The 21,336-nt window shown below is 65.6% G+C and overlaps 1 protein-coding gene across 4 annotated transcripts in view; it reads right to left on the bottom strand.

Annotated features, from left to right (window-relative positions):
* Nucleotides 1–18,255, bottom strand: part of SCARB1 (scavenger receptor class B member 1) — a 48,511-nt gene extending 30,256 nt beyond the window's left edge. The window contains exon 1 of one of the 4 annotated variants that reach the window (XR_011385091.1): nt 17,970–18,242. Coding sequence is in view for 3 of the 4 variants with exons in the window: in XM_070065680.1 (XP_069921781.1) it covers nt 17,970–18,095 (126 nt within the window). In the remaining variant the exon portion in view is untranslated. 4 annotated transcript variants of the gene reach the window in all.
* Between the last annotated feature and the right edge of the window lie 3,081 nt (nt 18,256–21,336).

Here is a 21,336-nt window from a genome sequence, read left to right as displayed (position 1 = left end):
ACTGCAGCCCATGGAAAGCAAGCGGGGACTGCGGCAGGCTCCTCGGGAGGAACCCTCCTCCCGGTAGAAGAGGAACCTGGGCAGAGCCCTGCCTTGCTCCTGCTGCCCTGGCTCTGAAGGGCGTCGTGTGACCGCCTGATGTCTGGAGCTGTGGCAGCCATCATGAGGCCAGGAGGGCATGGCCAGGAGACTCAGAGACACCACCCCAGTGCCCTGCAGCCTCCAACCACTCCCATCTGCAGCACCTCCCACCTCCCACCTCATGTAAGCGGGGTCAGCGCGCTCTGGGCCCTGCGAGGGCCTGGGAGGTGGGGGATGCTGCCCGCATCCCCTCTGAAACGGCGTTTTCTTTCAACAATCCGTCTGTGGGGCGGGTACCATAGCTGGCTCCGCTTTGCAGAGGAGACAGCGTGGGTACCGAGGGGTGAGGCCGATACCTGCCCAAGGGCACGGACTCAGCAGTGGCAGGAGGCCTTGAGCTCAAGTCTGACCCCAAAACCACTGCGCGCCATGGTCTCCACCAGCCAGCAGCTCGGGGAGGAGCTGGGAGGCGCACCGGGCCCCATGCCAAGCCAGGCACAAGCTCACCTCCCACCCCTACCCTGAACCGGGGCCTCCTGATGGGACTCCCAGTGGCACCTGCCTGTACCCCTCCGGGCTGGTCCCCAGCCACTGTCCTGCCCTGTCAGGCGGTCAGGCACCTCGCCGTGGTCAATCCAGGGGGGTCAGGCGGTCAGGCACCTCGCCGTGGTCAATCCAGGGGGGTCAGGGTGTCCCCGGCCACGCACACCATCCCCGGGTCGCCCAGCAAGGCTCGCCAATCAACACTGCTCGCCCCCAAGCTCACGCTGGCTCCCGTTTCTAACCGGTGGGAAATGTGGGAAAAACCTGCTATGCAGCACGCAGTGACTGAAGGTGAGCCGACAGAACGTGGCACCAGGCTCAGCCACGCCCCGCGCTGTGAGCCTGCGGCAGCTCCTGCCTGGCAGTGGGGCTGAGCACCGAGACACGCCGAGACCTAGCCCGGCCGAGTGGAACATGTTCACACCCGTCCATTTGAGATTCGGGCATGGCTGGCCCCTGCCACACCAGCAGCGTGTGAGGCTGGACGGTGGCCGCTGGGAGAGCCGGGACGTGCCGGGGCCCCGGCTCTCTCTGCTGCCTCTGCCCAGGGCCCCAGTCGACCACTCGGAGACCATGCCAGCTGGTGCCCTCCCCCGCTGGGGCCTCGCCGCTGGTCTGAGCTTCCTCGGCTCGCCACCGGCCCCAGCCAACATGGCACGGGAGGCTCGCCAAGGCCGTGCACCACGGGGCAACAGCGGCGCGGGCCTGGCAGGCCTTCAAAGGCTCTGTCTTTTGCAAGAGGCCCGGTGGGTTGGAATTTGACCGTGGTCAACGGGCTGTGCCCGCTGTACTGTCTACACCGCAGCCACCGTCTCCTGCCACCAGGAGGGCGGGACCGGCTCTGGCTGCCTCCTGGCGCCTTGCCTGATTCTTTCGGCCTGGTCTCAGCCGTGCACAACACACATCGCGGAGCGGGGACCCGTGTTGCCGTTTTACGTGTACCGTGCTGGGCCACGCTCGCTGCCACACACTCATGGAATCTTCGCGCACCAAAGCCCTGCAGCCCTTCGACAAACACTCCTGCTCCCCAGCCCGCTCCGGCCCCGACACCCTGACCGCTCCAGGCGGCTCTGGCGACGGCGCCACGGAAAGCTTGGCGCCCCCATCCCGTGCTCAGGACGCTGCACCCCTCCCCCTCCGGCATCCTCCGATCTGACCGGCGCTCGGACGAATCGCCGGCACCTCCCGGCCCGAGGTACCCCGTGCCCTCCTCCGTCGCTGCCCCGCTGTGAGCTTCCGCTGTGGGGCGGAGGGCCCGCGCCGCCCGCCTCTCCCCCAGTATCCCACCCACACCCACAGCACCCCGCAAAGCCACGCCCTTCTCCCACCCCTGCCGGCCGCCCCACCCCCTCGCTGGTCCCTCACCTGCACCCTGGCTTCTCCCCACCGTAGCCAGCGGCTCTGAGACCCGGCCCGGACCACGGCTCCCCCTGGCCTGGGGATGCGACTCCCGAGGGAACACAAAAGCTAAACTCGCCCAGGGGCCCTCAGACTCCCCCAGGGGCCCTCAGACTCCCCCAGGGGCCCTCTCCCCTCTCCCCATCGCTTCTGCCCAAGCCCCTGCCCCTCTCCATGGTGCCTCTGCACGGCTGTGCCCCTGCCTGGCTCCTCCTTAGGGGCCGCCCTTCTGAGCTCCTCCCCCGACTCGGCCCCTCTGTGCCTGCCCAGGACCCGTCCCTCTTGGGCCAGGGCGGCTGCTGTGCCAGGACCCGCTCTCCTGCCCACAGCTCTGCTCCAACAGCAGCACGACGCCCAGGGCCAGTGCTTGCACAGTGGACGATGCTGGGAGTGGTTCTCCAACCACTGGCCAGAGCGGACCCAGCACTGGAGCCTGCCCCATCTGTAAAATGGGGTGACCACCCGAGCCCTTGTGGGAGCGACAAGGACACAGCTGGAGACGGATGCAAGGTGCCAAGTGCGGCTGTCGGCGGGGGCCGGAGAGCACGCAGCCGGAGCCTGTGCAGGGCAGTGACACCTGAGGCCCGCGCGGCCAGGGCCGGCAGCCGAGCCAGACGGCTGGTGCTGCAGCCTTCAAGGCCTCTCGCTGTGCCACTGTCACCGCTAGCCCCCACCCCCCACAGGTGGCCTTGGCAACTGCCAGTCACGTATCTGCTCCCAGGCCACTCACGGCAGATGTGGGAGCATGGGGAGCGGTGAGGTCAGCCACGCTGCCCACGCCGCCCGCCCCAAGGCCCCCAGCTCAGGCGGGGTCTTCCCTGCTGTCAGGGACTCCAGTCATCACCAGGACAAGGCCTGCGGGGCTGTCACCAGCGGCGGGCGGGCGGGCAGTGCTTCGCTCACGGGACCCCTGCAGCAGCCTGACAGCACACGCTGAGCCCGCCCCCAGGGCCACGCCTCAGAGCAGGGGCCACACAGCGGCGCGGGGACACCACGGCGCTGCCCGAGGCAGTGGCTAGGCTAGTGCGTGGGCCCGTTTCTCCCCAGCCCACGCCCCCATACTGTGCTAAGAACTACAGTCAGAAAAACGGTGTTTGCTTGCTCACTTCACCGTCACCAGCTCCGACACACGAGGACACCGAGGCAGGAGGCATACTACGGCCCAGGACCTCCCATGGCCCCCAGGGACTGACCGGGAATCCACAGGCACGGGCAGTGGTGCCTGCCAGGCCCTCGCCGCCCACGATGGCTGCTGGACGCGCACCAAGCGCCAACGCGTTTCCTGTTTGTGTGCCCCTTGCAGCAACAGCCCTGTGAGGCTGGGCTGGTACCAGCCCCTTCTCACAGAGGAGGCTAGGCACGGGGAGGCCGCACGGCTCAGCCATGGGGCACAGCAGCCGCGCTCTGCCCCTGCGTGACCCCCCCCCCCCCCAGCTTGACTAGACGGCAGTCTGGAAACACAGGCAACCAACTCAATTTTCATTTCAGTAATGGGTCGGGGCCGGCGCCATGGTGTAGCAGGTAAAGCCACCACCTGCAGTGCCGGCTCAAGTCCCGGCTGCTCCACTTCTGATCCAGCTCTCTGCTGTGACCTGGGAAAGCAGTGGAAGATGCCCAAGTCCTTGGGCCCCTGCACCCACATGGGAGACCCAGAGGAGGCTCCTGGCTCCTGGCTTCGGATCAGCGCAGCTCTGGCTGTTGTGGCCATGTGGGGAGTGAACCAGCAGATGGAAGACCTCTCTCTCTCTCTCTTTTTCTCTCTCTCTCTGCCTCTCCTCTCTTTGTGTAGCTGTGACTTTCAAGAAAAATACATAACTCTTTAAAACAATTAAAATAATGGCACGGGCCAAACTGAACACAGCTGCGGCTAGGCCCAGGGCAGCCTCTGGACATGGGTAAGAGGAGGCAGGGCCTCTCTCCCTGCCATGAGCTCAGGCAGGTCCCTCTGAGCCTGCGTGCCTCCACTGTGCTGGTGTCCAGATCTCGTGAGCTGTGGCCCGTGGCCCACGCAGCACGGGGGCCGGTGCACGGCGGGCACTCGCTCACGAAACCCTTCCTGCAGGGGCTGCGCACGTGCCCGGCCTCGGAGGAGGGGGCTAACCGTGCTGATGGTGCCCTCGTGAGCTCAGGCCCAAGGAGAGGCCACAGGAGACGGAGGCGGGACAGGGATGTGGTCATAGCGGGGCAGCTGCTGCAGCCCCCCAAAGCTGCAAGAAGCCGGCCCCCACCCCCGAGCTGCTGGAGGGAGGGAGGCCGCCCTGTGGACACTGGTCCACGGCGCCGAGATAATTCACTTCTGTCACTTGCAGCTGCCAAGGCCATTTGCTCCACCAGCCCTGGCAACAAACGCGTCCCCCGAGAAAGCTCCGGAAGGCACGCAGGTGTTTCCAGCTCGAGGACATTGTTTGGAATGGCCCTGATGGCCCAGAGGGAGCTTCCCAGGCACACACCCTCCCAACCTGTCCCAGCTGTGTCCTTTGCCAAGCTAGCAGGGCAGGGCAAGGCCAAGGTCAGGGTGAGCCACGGCCAGAACGTGGGCTCTCAGAGCCATCGAGCGCCAAGCCAGGCGGGAAAAGCCAGGGAGCACGTGCCCGCGTGTGCCGTGTGCCGGGCAAGGGCGCAGGAAGTAACAGAAGGAGGCCGTGTTCTTCCCAGGAGAGATCGGCGAGGAGCCGCCAACCGAGGTGGGCCCTGAGCAGAGACGGGTGGGGGCCGGGGCCACAGCGCCACGTGGGCCTCCAGGGGTCGAGTGCCCCGTATGTGCCTTAAACGTCTGTGCCCACGTCCCTGTTTTATGCTCCCGGTCTGGCCTGTGATGTCACCTGGCTGTCTGTGCCCCGCCGAGCACACCTGCCCGGGGCGCCCGAGTTTCCGGAACAGCCAGAGCGGCTGCATTTGGCCTCGTTTTCTAGGGCTCCACCTGTGGTGGTGCTCGGCAGGAGTTGCCACAGAACCCAAGGGACCTGAATTTGAAAGCAAGGTTCTGCAGGCCCAAGGATCGGTCACACGCACACGTGTGCACACATGAACACACATGAACATGTGTGTGCACACGCATGCCCTGAGCTGGCTTGACAAGCTTCCCCTCCAAATCCATGTCCACCTGGGACCTCGAAAGGTGACCTCATCTGAAAGCAGAGTCTCTGCAGAGGACGTCAAGCAGAGACTCTCCGGACGACGTCATCCCGGATGCAGGGTGGGCCCAGAAGCCAGGGACGTCGTCTCTGTAAGAAACGGAGGGAGGGGCCGCCCAGGAGGACGCAGACCGAGATGGCGGTGCTGCGTCCACAAACCAAGGAGCGCCAAGGGTTGCAGCTGCCACCAAAGGCCGGCATCACGGCTGCCAGAGGAGCGACCGTGCTGGCACCACCAGACGGGTGAGAGAGGCCGGCACTGTACAGCAAGCAGCTGAGCCACTGTGGCGCCAGCATCCATATGGACACCAGTTCAAGTCCTCCACTTCTGATCCAGCTCCCTGCTATGGCCTGGGAAAGCAGTGGAAGATGGCCCAAGCGCTCGGGCCTCTGCACCTGCGTGGGAGACCCGGAAGAAGCTCCTGGTTTCGGACCTGCCCAGTCCCAGCCATTGGGGCCATTTGGGGAGTGACCCAGCAGATGGGAGATCTCTCTCTCTCTCCCTCTCTCTAACTCCACCTTTCAAATAAATAACTAAAATCTTAAAAAAAAGGGGGGGGGCGGTTCCGTGGCTCACTTGGTTAATCCTCCGCCTGCGGCACCAGCATCCCATGTGGGCGCCGGGTTCTAGTCCTGGTTGCTCCTCTTCTAGTCCTGCTCTCTGCTGTGGCCTGGGAAGGCAGTGGAGGATGGCCCAAGTGCTTGGGCCCCTGCACCCACATGGGAGACCAGGGGGAAGCACCTGGCTCCTGGCTTCAGATTGGCGTAGCGCTGTCCGTGGTGGCCATTTGGGGGGTGAACCAACGGAAGGAAGACCTTTCTCTCTCTCACTGTTTAACCCTGCCTGTCAAATAAAAAAAATTAAAAAAAAAAAAAAGCCCAGAGGCGGCACTAGGGAAGGTGACACAAGCTATGGTGCCACAGCCCAGGGCAGCCGTCCCTGATACGCCCAGCCCAGGCAGGGCCAACGTACCTGCCACCTCTGAGCTCGCTTGTCTCCACCTCCACCCCGCAGGAAAGCAGGCTTCTATCTGTAACAGATACACTGCGTCCCCCCACACACTGAAGGCCCCACCCCCAGTGCCGCAGACCTGTCTGCTGGTTAGGACACAGGGCATTGAACCAGGGGACTGAGTTAAAATGAGGGGACGAGGACAGGCCCTGGTCCCGGTGAGCAGAGCAGGACGCTCAGAGGTCAGCAGGTGTCTGTGTGAAGAGGCGGCCCCAGGAGGCCCCGGGGGAAGGTGCCAGCTGAGGGGAGAGGCGCTGGGAGGAACCAGCCCTGCCTTCACACTGCGAGAAAGTAAGGCAAGGCAGCCCTGCGGACCGAGACGCCTGCCCGGCCCAGAGCTCAGCGAGCGGCCCAAGGTCTCACGGCCAGAGGCAGGGCCGGGACTCAGACCCCGTCCACTGCCGTGCGTGCAGGCTGCCAGCACTGCACGCGGGACAAGGACACGTCCACAGCCCAGGACACAGCCATGCAGGGGACAGTGCCAGGAAGGGAAGGAGGGACACACAGGAGACCAGAGAGGCCAGGGACTCCAAGGAGCACCGGCACACACGGCCCCAGGGCCCCTGCACAGAAGAACGGAAATGCAGTGCTTGGCAACAGACGCTAAGGAAAGAAAGCAAAGCAGGGACCGGCGTTCGCGGCACAGCGGGCTACGCCATCACTTAGGAGGCCGGCATCCCACATCCCAGCACCAGTTCCAGTCCTGGCTCCTCCGCCCCAATCCAGCTCCCTGCTCGTGTGCCTAGGTGATGGCCCAAGTACTCGGGCCTCTGCCACTCACGTGGGAGACCCGGGGCGGGTTCCTGGCTCCTGGCTTCAGCCTGGCGCAGCCCTGCTGTTGCAGGCATTTGGGCCGTGAATCAGCAGGCAAAGATCTCTCTCTCTCCCTGCCACTCTGCCTTTCAAATAAATCAGTCGACCAATCTTAACAAAGAAACGGGCAGTCTCCCCTGCGGGGCCGCCGGGGGGCGATGGCACGCGTGTTCTCGTGGGCGCCGGCTTTAACCGTGTGCGTCTCTCCTGGTGTTGCATCATATTTCACAATAACAAGAAACCAGACTCTGGGGTGAAAGTGTGAAGTCAGAGGCCGCCGCGGGCAGCGCGCACAGTCTGGGAACAGACCCCAGAGAGAAATCCCAAGGCCTGCTCCCCATGCCGCCAGGAGCGCCCCGAGGGGCGGTGCGCCCTTCCCCCACTGCCCGAAGGCCAGATCTGGCCAGGGTGACCTGGCACGGGGTTTACAGCGGGACTGGGGCCAGGCAGGGGTGGGCAAAATGGGGAGAAGCCTCCCCCCGGCACTGCCTCGGCTCCCCACCTCCGCCAGCCCGGTCCTGGCAAGGATGGGCCCGCCTCACACAAAGGCCGAGGATCAGAGCGGGAGATGCAGGAAGCAGTCGGGGCAGGGGGAAGGGCATGGCTTGTGCAGGCCAGGGGTCAGATGCGCCCTGGGGTCCGGGGCTGCTGTGGGTGGGGACAGACGCCCATGGCTCAGCCAGGTCAGCTCTCCCCGCCCCCAACCCACACAAGGAGGCTTTTGTGTGGGGTCTACTCCAGGAGGAGCAATTGGCCAAATCCAAGGGAGGAGCATCCTGCCAAAACACCGGCCGGCACAGAGGGCTGCAGGGTGGCCTGGACCGAGCAGGCAAAGCCGGCGAGGCAGCCGGCCTTGGACGGACGCTGACCCGACCACCCGAACCCAAAGCACCGTGCAGGCACTGCTGCAGGCAGGAGGCACCGAAACGCAAGCCGGGCACCAGATGAAGGCTGTCAATGACCTCGAACGCTCCCGAAGAACGTCCTTGTCCCAAGTCCGCGCATCTACAAGGGACTCGAAGTTCAGCACCGGGGACAGGGAGCCGGGACGAGAACCGCGTGCTCCCGCAATCCGAAATGAACGCCCCGTAGCCGGAGCAGCGGGGTAGGAAGCACACACACTGAGCCACTGTGCACGTGGCTCTGCCACGGCTCCCGGGGGCCACAGCCCAGGACGCAACTAGGTCCCACCCAGCCCGGCCTGTGGTCACCGGGTGATCCCAGGGGACCGCGAAGCTTGGCGGCAGCAAAGCCTGCACAGGGTCTGGGTGCCGGCGGCGGAAGCCACAAGCGTGGAGGCGAGAACTGCCGATTGCTACATGGAGGCGAGAATTGCCGATTGCTACTGTAAGCGCCGGGCACACACCGGCTCCTCCACCTTCCTTGTGGTCCAGAGAGGGAAGGCACTTCCTGAAGACCCCCAGCCGGGTCGTGGCACTCCTGCCAGGGCGCCCGCCTTCCTGGGAGCACAGGCTCCAGCCCACCCACGCTGCCGGCAGCCCGGCGCTGGGGGCCCGAGAACTGCCAGACCCCGGCAGGCGCTCTGCCCAGGCCTCTCGGGCAGGGACTCACTCAGCACAGAGCGTGCCCCCTCCCCCACACCAGGTACAGCGGGGTGCGCCCAGGCCCCACAGCAGGGCTCCACTCTCTGCCAGGCTCCGAGTGGGCACTGCTGCCAACCCGTGAGCCCGGGTGCCTCACAGCACACGGCCGGCTCCTCCGCTGCTGTGGCCGGCCGGGGTCTCCCGGGGGCCACTGAGTCCTGGGCTCCCTGCCTGGCCCCAAGTGCCCACCCCCAGGGCTCAGCACACAGCCCGGCCCTGACGCCTGTCCGTCTCCGTCAGCTGCACCTCCTGGCTGTGCTGCGGCCGGGGTGTGAGCGGGCAGAGGTGGAAGCGGCCCCAGGGGACACAGACCGAAGGTCACTGGCGAATGACTTCCTGCCGCATCCACCCAGCCCCTCCAATTCCTCTCCCGGGTGCCTCCGCCCAGCTCCCTGCTCCCCGGCCCAGGCCCAGGCCCAGCCAGGAACTGCTGCTAACGACGGCCGTGGCCTTGAGTAAACCCTGCTCCCTCCAGGTTCTGCTTTCCTCAAAGGAAAAACAAAAGACAACTGAGCAAGGCCCGGCTGGGTCCAGATCTAAGGATCCGAGAGTTTGGATCTGCCCCTTGAAAACAATGAGCTGATGATCCCCCACCTCCTGAGGGGTCGCAGACTCAGCACCAAATAACCCAGCAGCAGCAGGCGAGAGCGAGGCCACGCGGGGGGGGGGGGGCGGCCACGGGCCCCCTGTTGCTTTGGTCACCCTTTCCCCCGCCAGCCAGCTGCCCCAGCCCCACGCAGGTCCCTCGCTGCCCTCCCTGGGCTGGACATGGCCACGGGACCAGCACCGCAGCGCAGCCACAGCCATAGCCCGGGGCCGAGCCCAGCACTGAACTCCAGCCGCCGAGAGCCCACACGCTCACCCGTGACTTTCCCAGCCACTGCGGGAGGCTCTGCTTACTCTTCGCGCTCCCAGGGAAGGTTCCCTGCCCTCAGGACCTCCCGGGAGACTCCCAGGCAGCCGGTTCTCCCTGCCGTGCTGCGGAACGAACGCCAGGCCTCGGAGGGGAGGGACCCCCGGCTGGAGCGCGTGTACAAACAGGAAGACGTTGTGGTTCTTGAACCCGGCCGGGCTGGACGCTGTACTGCGGACCCCCTTGGTCCCTGTCACCGGTGCTGTGATTCCGAGCGGGCAGGTGACAGAGCACGGCGCAGGCAGGTGGGGGCGGCGTTTGCCGGGGCGGTTGAGACCTGCTTCAGACACCCCCCACACACATCCCATCAGGAGTGCCCGGGCTCCAGCTGCCCTGCTCCCAATCCAGAGCCCTGCTGAGGGCACCTGGGAGCAGCAGGTGCGTCCCTGCCACCCGTGTAGGAGATGCAGATCGGGTTCTGGCTCCTGACCCCGCCCAGCTGTTGCTGTGAGCACCTGGGGAATGAACCAGGAGATGGGAGATCAAGCTCACGTGCTCTCTCTGCCTTTCAAAATAAAATGGAAGTCATGTTTTGTGAACTGGCAGCCGAAAGGGTATGGGCATCTGACGGCAGCCCCTGGGCTCCCGGGGCAGGGACGAGAAAATGGGACAGGGAAGGAACCTGGGGGGCAGCAGGTGGGCAGCCCTGCCCAGCCCGAGAGGCCTGCTGGACCCTGGAGCTCCTCTGCTCCCGGGGGGCAGACGGAGGTGCCCAGACCCCGCCCTGCGCCTCCCTCGGCCCCTGCGCATTTATCCACCCCCATGCCAGGTGATGGCCCACACCCCACAGACGGCCTTGATCCCCGCCTTGTGACCCTGGGCGCCTTCCAGCCGCTCTGCCGTCACACTGGGCCAGGAAGTGCCGGGGCAGCACCCAGGCTGCGGAGTAGAAAGGGGGCACTGGCCACAGAGCGGGCACGCCAGGCCCAGGCCCGGAACCCAAGGGTGCGTCCTGGGGATCCAGGCCTCGGGGGGCTCATGACAGCCACGGGAGGCCGGCCTGGGAAGTGAGGCACAGGGGTCAGGGCCAGCGTGGAACCCAAGGGGCCTGCGCCATGGCCCACACCTCTGGGGACCCCCAGAGTCCCACCCAGGCAGGGCCCCCCCCAGCCAAGCACCCCCAAGTTGGAAGCATCAGGAAGGAGACAGACAAGGTCCTCATGGACCCTCAAGCAGGTGAACGAGCCGACCTCAGAGAAAGACAAAGGCCCGGGAGGGAACCACACAGGAAGCTGTAACACAGACGGGGCCGACGAGGGGGTGGCCGGGCCGTGTCTGCTTCAAGAGGGGACACGTGAGCTGAAACACACAAGAGCCAGGGGAGAAAGGCGTTTCAGGCGGCAGGAACAGCACGCGCAAAGGCCCTGAGACGGGAACGAGGAAGACCCATCGAAGGGAAAGGCCCACAAGACAGGGCCCTGGGAGAGGGGACTCACACAGCTGGGGCAGGTAGACCAGATGCCGATTCGCACGTTGTAAAGAGCACTGTGGCTTCCATGGGGCCCTGAGGGTGGAGAAGTGTGAATAGGCAGAGCAGGCAGCCTAGGACAAAGCGCCAGCAGCTGCCCACGAGAGGCAGGGTGGTGGCTGCGGCAGGCCCCGCCACGCCCCGGGGAGGACCACACCCCACCGTGGGCCACGGGTCTCCCATGCAGCAACCCGTCCGCCAGCCCCACTCATGCGCTCAGGGAATCCTGCAGCTCCGAAGCCGTGCGGGGTTCCCGGGGCCCGGGACGCGGCGCTGGACAGCAGGAAGGCCCCGGCCTCGTGGCCCCGTGTGTGTGGGGAAAAGCGGACGGCGACAGGGAGGAACAGGGAGGTCTCGTGTCATCATGGTGCTCACGGGGGTCAGCAGGACTAGGAGCATGGGGTGGGGGCCTACAGTGGTGAAGGCAGGCCAGGGTGGCGTCTGTGTGTGAGCAGGGTCAGCCCCCAGACGCAAGGGAGCGGGGGCAGGACAGGGGGCGCGGTGCCTGCCAAGTGACTGCGGGAGGGCGGGGCCAGCGTGGGAGGAAGGGGACAGACCCAGCGAGAAAGGTGTCGGGGCCGACGGTGCAGGCCTCCCGGGGGCCACAGGGGGGCTCTGAGCACAGAAGATGGCGGCCTCGCTGCAGCTTGAACAGGGTCCCTGCAGCCACGGCACTGAGTGGACCCATGGGACAGCCAGAGTGGACGCAGCGAGGTCAGAGAAGAGGCAGGTGCGGGGACCTGGGGGACAGTCACCAGTGCCTGGGACCAGGGTGGAAACCGGTACAGGAGTCGCAGACGAGGCCAGAGTCGGTCCCGAGGGTCCGGTGCGGGAAGCAGAGGGCAGCGCAAGGCCAGGGCCTCTGCTGCTGCCCACGGAGGGGCCTTGGCCAAGGTCTGGCGGGGGTGGGGAGAAGGGGAGCAGGGGGCTGCAGTTCAGGGGACAGGGCTGGGCCCAGGGACACCATTAGGGAGGGGCAGCAAGGACCCAGGCGGCGCTGAACACGTGAGCCTGGGTGAGTTCACCCAGGGGTGGCCTGGGGACACCCTAACAGCAGGAGAACAGCGAGCCAAGGGGCGGCAGACGAGGCCGAGGGCGGCCAGCAGGGCGGGAGGAAGCCAGGAGGGCCGACATCTAACGCGGCTCAGGTCCTTCCAGAAGCTTCCAGACAGGGTGGAAGACCTTCACCCAAAATGCCAGGAAACGAGCAGGGTGGGGCGGCCCCGTTCCTTCCCCTGCCCGCCCGGCACGGGGCACTCAGTGAACAGGAAGAAGCCCCTGTGCAGGGAGGGAAGAGGAACAAGACAATGGAGGCCGCTGCGCCTCGGCCGCAGCTCCGGGTCCGACCCGGGGCTGGAGGACATCCGCCGGGAACCTGCAGGGGGCCCGCCCCCGGCCCTTGAGTGGCGCCTTCTGTGTCCTTCTTGTTGCCGTCTGTGCCGGCCACAGAGGCCAAGGTCGCGGCTGACGGAGGGGAAGGAGGGGAAGGAGGGAGGAGAAGAAAAGGGATTCTCCATTCGGTTTGCACTTTGAGTTTTGAGTTCTCAACACCGTAAACATGCTTGTCACGCCAGGGAGCCCTGTGCGTCGACAGGGCAAAGGCGTGGGCTGGGCACGCCTGGCGGGGCCGCTGCTCCCAGGACCATGAGCCACAACCCCTCCTGGACCAGCCGTGGGAGCCTCAGTGCTGGTGGACACGGGATCCCGTGGACAGGACCCACTCGCGGACAGAGACGCCCATACGGGAGCCATACTACGGCCTCCCTCGTGCAGCCCCGGTGTGAGCTGAGCTGGCGGGAAGTGATTCCAGGTAGCCGAGCTCACGGAGTTCCTGCGGATGGGGGAGACGCCAGCGCCGACCTTCTGGGAAGGTTTGGGGAGCGCTTCCCGGAATGCGGAGAAGAACGCCAAACACATGCTGGTGCCAGGCATGGCCCTTCCTGGCAACACGCCAGCGGATACACGTGGACGCGGCAACATGTGTGTGCATGCATGGAGAGGCATGATGACATGCGTGGGCACCTGTCCACATGCTTCAGCACGCACGGCCATACCTCAAGGCCCCCGTGTGCATAGCGAGACGCACACAGTGACGCCAGCCAGAAGCAACGGCACAGCACAGAGGAAGCAAAACAAGCACTCAGGGCACTAAAATTAGCCCGCCTTTCTCAGCAGCTGCCAGGGCCCGGAGCCCGGGAGGCCTCGCACGCGCAGGAGCAAGGAGGATCAAGCACCAAAGAGGAAGCCACAAAATGGGCTCAGGCCACACCTGTGACCCCAGCCGACTCTGACAGAGGCCACCCCCCCCATGACCGCTGGTACATTCACAGCCTCGTCCACCGCGTCCAGATATGGGGGTCCCGACCACGTACCCCAGCAGGCCCCAGGGGACAGGTGGGAGACCTGGGCTGGGAGGAGGCCGCCCACGAGGGCTTCACTGGCCGCACCTGCTGTGGGAGGGGCCTGGCTTTGTTACCCTGGCCCAGAGGGGGAGCTGCTGGGCATCCGTGCCGCCTGTCCAGGTGGGAAAGGGAGACAGGCCCGGGGCCAACTCGCAGCCCACGGCGATGCAGAGTATCTCACGGGCCAACCCAAGGGCACGCAGAGACTGGCCCGGGGCATGAAGCAGACTCCAGACAGGGTGGAGTGAAAGTTGCCGCCTAGGACATGGCACCCTGTACCAGAGTGCCTGGGTTTGGGCCCCGGCTCTGCTTCGATCCAGCCCCTGCTAACGCACACCCCGGGGGGCAGCAGGTGACGGCTCAGGTACCTGGGCCCTGCCACCCATAGAGGAGAGCCAGTGAACCAGTGGATGGAAGCTCTCTCTCTCTCTCTCTCTCTCTGTAACTCTGCTTTTCAAGTAAATAAATAAATAAAGCGTTAAAACAACAGAGGGGACCCAGCTTCCCTCCTGGACGTGGGAGAAGGGACAGACGGTGGCCTGGCAAGTGCACCAAGCAGCAGAGGGGCCTCGGCCAGCACCCTCCAGCTGGGCCCTCCCTGGAGGACACCCAGAACTCGGGCCACGCCTGGTTAGCCCTCAAATCCGGCCTGCCTGGCCCAGCTCCACGGGAGCCGATCCGCACACGGTCGGTCTCCTCATGGCCCAGCAAGGCCAGGGTGCGTTCCCCTGACTGAAGGCGATGACAGATGAGACGCACAGAGGGGCTTCGACCCTGCCTGGCACACAGCAAGCCCCCACCAGCAGACGTCATGGGGCTCACAGTCATGGCGGCATGTGCTCGTGCTCCACGCCTCCGTCCTGTCCCCCCACTGTGGGAAAAGAGAAGAGAGGAATCTCACTTCCCCACGCCTCTCTCGGCAACCTTAATCCCCGGGCCCCTCTGCCACGGGTTCCTGTGTCCGTGTCTAACACATTTGGCCACTCGTGGGGGAAAGCCTTGCATCTGATCTTCTACAATTCTTAGTTAAACACACATCACCTGGACACATTCTCTCCGTAAACATTATATACACAGACACATGTGTGCACATCTGTGTGTGCACAAGGATCAGACAGGGCACTCGGTTCCGCTTGGCCACAGCTCCGGGCCGTCCCCTGAGAGGAACCAACACTGTCAGTATGGTGTGCACCCTTCCACACCTTTTTATAAACTTTTACACACACTAACATTAGAAATACAGAGTAGTATTTGGTCAGGCGTGGGTTTTTTCAACATTTTTTAAAATGCATTTATTTGAGGGGCCGACGCTGTGGCATAGCAGGTAAAGCTGCGGTGCCAGCATCCCACAGGGGCACCGGTTCGAGTCCCGGCTGCTCCACTTCTGATCCAGCTCTCTGCTGTGGCCTGGGACAGCAGTAGAAGATGGCCCAAGTCCTTGGGCCCCTGCACCTGCATGGGAGACCCGGAAGAAGCTCCTGGCTCCTGGCTTCGGATCAGCACAGCTCCGGCCATTGTGGCCATCTGGGAAGTGAACCAGCGGATGGAAGACCTCTCTCTCTCTGCCTCTGCCTCTGCCCCTCTGTAACTCTGCCTTTGAAATAAATAAAAAAAATCTTTTTGTGCCAGCGCCGGCCTTTTCACAAGGCTGCTGTCAGCGAGAAAGAATCGACCCAGGGCCTTCACGTCCCCGTACTGCAGAGCCTGGCACGGGCCGAGCTGACCTAACCCCTGTCTGAGGGCTGCCGCCCAGAGGTGGGATATCCGGCCCAAGGCCTGGCCGGCACAGGGAACAGCTGGGCCCAGGCTCCCGAAGGCAACACGGCTTTCAAAATGCATCCCGACCTAGGCAGGAACCCGAAATCGAGGAACCCCAAGAGCGAGAGAACCCGGGACCATCCACAGGCAGCAGGGACGAGGGTGGGGAAGGCCCACAGCCGGCTGCTGGGGGTGCTCTCGGGGGCCAGCTGGGATAATTATGCAGAGCCAGACAAGGGGCCGGCACCGGGGGCAGCGGTGAAGCCGCCGCTGGAGACGCCAGCACCCACATCGGAGCGCGGGGGGCCAAGTCCCGGCTCCTGCTCATGCACACCCTGGGACGCAGCAGCGATGCTCAGTGCATGGTCTCTGCCACCCACGTGGGAGACCCAGACGGAGCTGCTGGCTCCCGGCTTTGGCCCAGCGCCATCTGTTGCAGGATCTGGGGAGTGAACCAGCGGCTGAAGGTTTCTCTCTCTCCCGCTGGCTATGTGCGTCTCATTGCCTTTCTAATCAGTTGATTTAAAATAAAGTTCAAACTGAGCCCACTTTCACAACTGAGACGTCTACCCGGAGAACAGGTTCATCCCACACACAGAGAGGCGGGGTCCCAGGACCGCTACTGTCCTTAGCGAGAGACGATGGGCCGCGAGCAGAGGAAGAGGCGCACAAGTGTGGGTCCACGCAAAGGAATTCTGCGCAGTGGTGGGGAAAACGCGGGGGGCTGCTGTGTTCTCACATGGAAGAGTTTCAGGCCTGAAAAGCAGATTTCAGGATACCTGTACACAGTACAGCTCAGTCTACACGTAAGGAACCCAGGGGGCACTGAGAGGCCCACAGCGCGCAGCAGAGGGCCTGGCCCTGACTCCAGCTCCCGCTGATGCACCCTGGGAGGCAGCGGCGACGGCCCAAGTGCTTGGGTCCCTGCCACCCACGTGGGAGACCCGGATGGAGCTCCAGGTTTCCAGCCACAGCCTCGGCTCAGTCGCGGCTGGCACCGGCATTGGGGGGGTGAACCAAATGACAGCTCTCTCTGTCTCGCTGCCTCCCAATAACTCCGCATGGAAAATCAGCTGTTTGCACTGGTGTGTATCCGTACACGCTCCCGACAAAGGTCTGGAGAGACGCGCGGATGATGGAGGGACTGAGGGGAACTTTCCCGTTTCTCCATGTGACTTTTTTTTAACAAGCTGATATTCACATCTTTTATATACGAATTTATTGAATTAGCCAAAAAGAAAAAAAAAATCAAAGCCAAAGCACAAGGCCTGCCATTCAATGTGCCGATGGACGCACACAGCCTGAGCCCACGCCGGCGGGCAGGCTCCCCCCGCCCTGGTGCACACAGACTGGCTTCTTCCTCGGGAGGCGGCCGTGGTGGGCAAGGGCAGGGGGCGTGGCTTCCTCCCCTGCCACCTTCACGCCACTCAGCCCCACACCAATCGCCTTGAGCCGCTCCCGCCAAGGCCCGGCGGGAGCTGAGCTTCCAGCCGGGAGCTCGGGAGACCCGGGGGTGCTGTGGTGCTCCTCCCTGGCACCCGGAGGAGCGGTGGGGAAATCCGGCTGTGCATGTGCGTCGCACACACACATGCACACACACGCACACACACGCTCACCACCGACACCCTCAACCTGATCCACGGCCTGAGAGTGAAAACATCCCGACGCCGCCGGCCAAGAATGGCGGGGCTGCCAAGCCTCCTGCCGCCCCCACGCCTGACCCAGGACACCAGGTGCTGTGTGCACAGGTCACAGGCGCTGTGTGCACAGGCACCACCTGAGGGAGAGCCTCCCCGGGGGCGGGCAAGGCACAGCCGAGAACGCACCGTGGACACGCGGGGAGGGCCGGTGAGGCCACAGACACAAGGCTGCGCCGAGATAACGCTCTGGCTCGGCTCCCAGACGCCGGCAGTGCTGCGCTCCAGCGCAAGGGCTTTTCCCGCCATCCCCGGAGGCAACGTCACCACCCACGGAGGCACCCGTCCCATAAGTTAGGCGACGGGGACCCAGCGAGACAGGATTTGTCAAACCAAGAAAAGGCACGGTGTGACCAAGATGAATCAGATAACTGCTCAGCCAGAGAGCTTGGGAGGAGTGCGCCGGCCGGGCCCACGCAGGGGAGTCCCGCGTGCACTCACGGCCTCCACTGTGCGCGGCGCGGCAGGGACAGGACACCCACAGGAGGGCAGCTCAGGCAGCAGTGTCCAGAGGAAAAGCCTCCACTCGCGGGACAAGTCCACATCGCCCCAGCTGTGCCCGGCTGCATCTTTGCAAAAGCGGGGCCTCGGGACCCCACCCAGGCACCTGCGCCCCCAGCTTGGAGTGCCCACGTGACGTCCTGCCAACCACGGCGCCGCACTCAGCAGGTGCCCAGGGCACAGGGTGGCCTCTGCTGGCCAGCTGACCGCGCTGAAAGGGCAATCAGCGATGGGCAGGGTTGGGGGCAGAGGCGAGACCTCAGGCCGTGTGTACCCAGAAGGCCTTGGGCGGGTGCCTGCCTGCCTGGCTCGGTGGGAATCCGGGAAGAAAAGCGGCTTAGGCCTCCAGGCTGCCCCAGGAGGGCGGCGGGGGAGGGGCGGGGGCGCGGGAGCGGCTTGGTGGGGAGGGTGCCTGGCCGAGCGCCCACCCGGGCACCCACTGGCGCGCACAGAACCCAGCACGGAGGGCGCCCTGGGCTCGAGCAGTCCCGCGGCCGCCGTGGGGAGGGGCGCCCTGGACAGCACGGTCGCACTGCTGACCCGCTGTGGGCCCTGGAGTGCTTAGAGCGAGGTCAGGACCCGCGGCGGCCCTCCAGGGCGACCCCCAGGCATCCCCTCCGCCGCCCCGCCCGGCGCCTCACCCACCTTGAGCACCATCTGCCTGATGAGCGGGGGCACGGCGGCGATCAACACGGCGCCCACCACGGCGCACAGCAGCCCCACGACGCCCAGCCCCGCGGCCGCCCGGCGCGCTCTGGCACGGCCGCCCATGTCTGAGCGCCCGGGGGGACGGCGGCGGGGGCGACAGAGCCGGGGACTCCGGGTTCGCGCGGCAGCGGCTCGGCGGGCCCCGCTCGGCGGTGTGCGGAGGAGCAGCCCGGCAGGCGGCCCGCGGTTTTATGCGCCATGGCGGGGCGGCCGCACCGCCCACGACCGCCGGGCGCTGGGATTCGGGCGGGCGCGCGCGGCGGGGGCGGGGCCTGCGCGGCGGGGGGCGGGCGGGGGCGGGGCCAGGGCCAGGGGCGGGGCGCCGCGGAGCCGCCGGACACGCCCCCCGGCTGGGCCGGCTGAGCGGGCGGAGGTCTGGGGCGGACCTGGGCGTGGGGCGGGCCTGACGCACGTGCGCCTTTCCTGCTCCCCGGCCTCTACGCTTCCCTCGTGGACCCTGCTCCGGCCGTCCTCATCCTTGCCCGCGGTGAGCAGGAAGCGACCCTCAAGACCGCCAAGGCCCACTGGAGGGTCTCCAGCGCCCACCACTTCCTCCACGCCTCCGACCTCGCGGCTCTCTCCACGCCAGCACTCTGTGGCAGCCCCATTGTCCTCAGGGTAAACCTCGCAGGCCCTTGCCCCAGGGCTCCTGTACAGCCCGGAGGCCCGCCGGGCTCAGCCCTGATGGCTGCCCAGGCCAGTTATCAGAAAGGCCTGCCCTAGCTGCCCTGGCCCTTATCAGCGGGCACCACCCGGCCTGCCAGGCATCCACTCTGCCCCAGCTGGAAGTCCGGTCCCCAGCTCCCCACACTGCCAGGCAAGGGGGCTTCTCCCCAGAAATGCCCTGGAGCCCAGGAGGGAGGCGCCTTCTGTGAGCAGGCCCTTGCGAGCTTTGACTGGCAGGTGAGAACGCAGAGGCACAGCGCTGATGTCCCACCTGCTGGGGACGGGTGACAAGCAGGGGAGCGGGCCACAGTGGGCCCATGGGGGGCTCCCTGCAGTCCTGCCGGCCTCATTTCCTGCATAGACATCAGGGCCTCTCCAGGCTGCAGGGCTGGCAGTGTGGGGCCCTCACCCCCCAGCAAGGACGACAAATGAGGCCCTGTAACCCCCCAGGAGGGCAGCTTGTCCCGGGCCTGTCCTGGACTGGGTCAGCGCCTACTGAGCACAGCCTGTGTGTGGGCAGTCTTGAGACCTGACCCGTCCCTGCCCCCAAAGAAGGGGCCAGACCCTCCCGGGGGGCGGGCAGGGCTGGGAGGCCGAGGCTGCAGGGTCAGGGGGGAGCAGGTTCTGGGGGAGCAGGTGGGCCTCATGGCGCCTCCACTTCCTCATCTATGAATGGGGATAACAAGGCTCTCTCTCCAGGGGCTGTGGTGTTAAGCTAGGGGAGGGAGACGGTGCTCGGAATGGTGCTGGGTTTTCCCAGCCCCTGCACAGCCGGGCCCCGCCCACTCTGCACAGCCACTCCTCTCGCTCCCCTTGACCGTCTCTGCCCCGTTCCTGCCTCAGGGCTTCTGCACTTGCTGCTGTAGCTGGAACACTCTTCTGGATCCTCCCGTGGCTGATGCGCACTCGCCCGGGGCTCAGAGAGAGAAGTTGGGGCAACATCTCGTCCAGGGCATCAGTTAGCCCAGGAATGCCTTGACTGGTCAGCCAAGCACCTGCTGGGTGCACGAACACCATCTCGTTGAATTCCCAAGCCTGCGCCTCGGAGATGCTTCGTCCCTGCTTCAGGAATCGGCCAAGGCGCTGGGCCCTGCCGCCTCCCCCGTCCTCCCAAGGGTGACACACGCTCGCCTTGACCACGTCACCCAGCCTAGCGTTTCTGTGTGAGCTCCACTTCAAGGCCCGAATGTGCGTAGTTCTCACCCAGGAGGCCCAAGGTCGTGGCTGAGTGCCCTCGTGCGTGCCGTGCCATCACCGGAGGGCAGAGCCGGCCCAGGAGCAAGGGTGCTGGACGCTGGCGACCTCGCTGGCCGGGGTCACGTCCGGCGGCAGGGAGGGGCTGGGGGGGAAACCCGCACCATGCTGTAGACAGAGGCCTTGTGGTGAGGCAAGACACGGGCAGGTATCCACGTGGGGGTCAGGGGCCCTGGGAGCCCAGGCCGACGCTGCCCCTCCCCACTCCAAACGCTCCTGATGGGGCTCGGAGTGCCTGGGTTTGGGGAGTGAACCGGCAGATGGGAGATAACCCCCCCCCAATTAAGAAGAAAGGAGAGGGAGGAAGAAAGCAAGCGTGCACCTGGGCAGAAATGCGGAGCGAGGGGGGCGTCGTCCGCGCCTCCGAAGCTCCACCCCCGCGGGAGGCCAGTGCACGGCCACGCGGAGACGCCAGCGACCCACACGGCCCCGTGCAGGCGGGCAAGGAGTGAAATGCGATCCAGACGTGTGACAGGCGGCGGCATCTTCCGCGCCCCGTGGCCGCAGCGCCAGGCCAGGCTCAAGCCAGGAGCCCGGGACTCCAGCTGGGTCTCCCCCGAGAGTGGCAGGGACCTACACACTTGAACCATCACCTGCTGCCTCCCGGAGTCGGACTGCCAGGGAGCTGGCTTGACTGGAACCCGGGCATCCCCACGTGGCGTCTCCATGACTGCGCCACGTCCCCCCCCCACGCCACCTCCCTGAGCATTGAAAGGCGCGAGCCCGGCCCAGGCTGCCCCGCGGACGCTCGCGGACAACGCTGCCCGGCACAGTGGCCGCCGGCTGATTCCCGTCCACCAGCGGTCCACAGCGGGCAGCTCTGCGGAGCCCGACCGTGGATTCCTGGTTCTGTCTTTCTCAAGTAAACAACGCAACAGCAGCCTTACCCGTGGCTCCCAGCGCACTCAGGCTAAAAGCTCAAGTCCCGGCCCTGGCCCGCCAGGTTGCAGCCAGTGACCAGCCTCCTGGGAGTGGTGCAGCCTCCTGGGAGCCCCTCAACCCCTGCTTGCTCCCTCTCGGGGCTCTGCACTGACTGCCCACCGCTGGGACGTTCGTCCCTGCAACCCCTGCCTGCGGACCCACGCTCACCAGGCGCCTTTGAACCAAGACGTCCTCCGCACTCCGCTTTCCATTACAGACCCCCCCGCACTCCCTAACCCTCCCCCGCACTCCCTATCCCTCTCCACGCACCAACACACCGCTTAATGCGCATATATCGTTGTTTGAGAAGCAGCTTCCGAAGAGCGGAATCAGTCTCTCATCCAGCACCGTGCCCCCAGCCCCTGGAACAGTGCCTGGTGCCCAGCAGGTCCCCGCTGCCCAGAGCCTCGGGCGAGGTGTTCACGCTCTGTCCTGTGGAGCCACGGCGCCGACCTGACGGGTG

Source organism: Oryctolagus cuniculus, chromosome 21 (assembly GCF_964237555.1).
Source record: "Oryctolagus cuniculus chromosome 21, mOryCun1.1, whole genome shotgun sequence".
In the NCBI taxonomy this organism is placed as follows: Eukaryota; Metazoa; Chordata; class Mammalia; order Lagomorpha; family Leporidae; genus Oryctolagus; species Oryctolagus cuniculus.
Note: the sequence above shows the minus strand (reverse complement) of the source record. Positions and strands in the feature narration are given on the sequence as shown.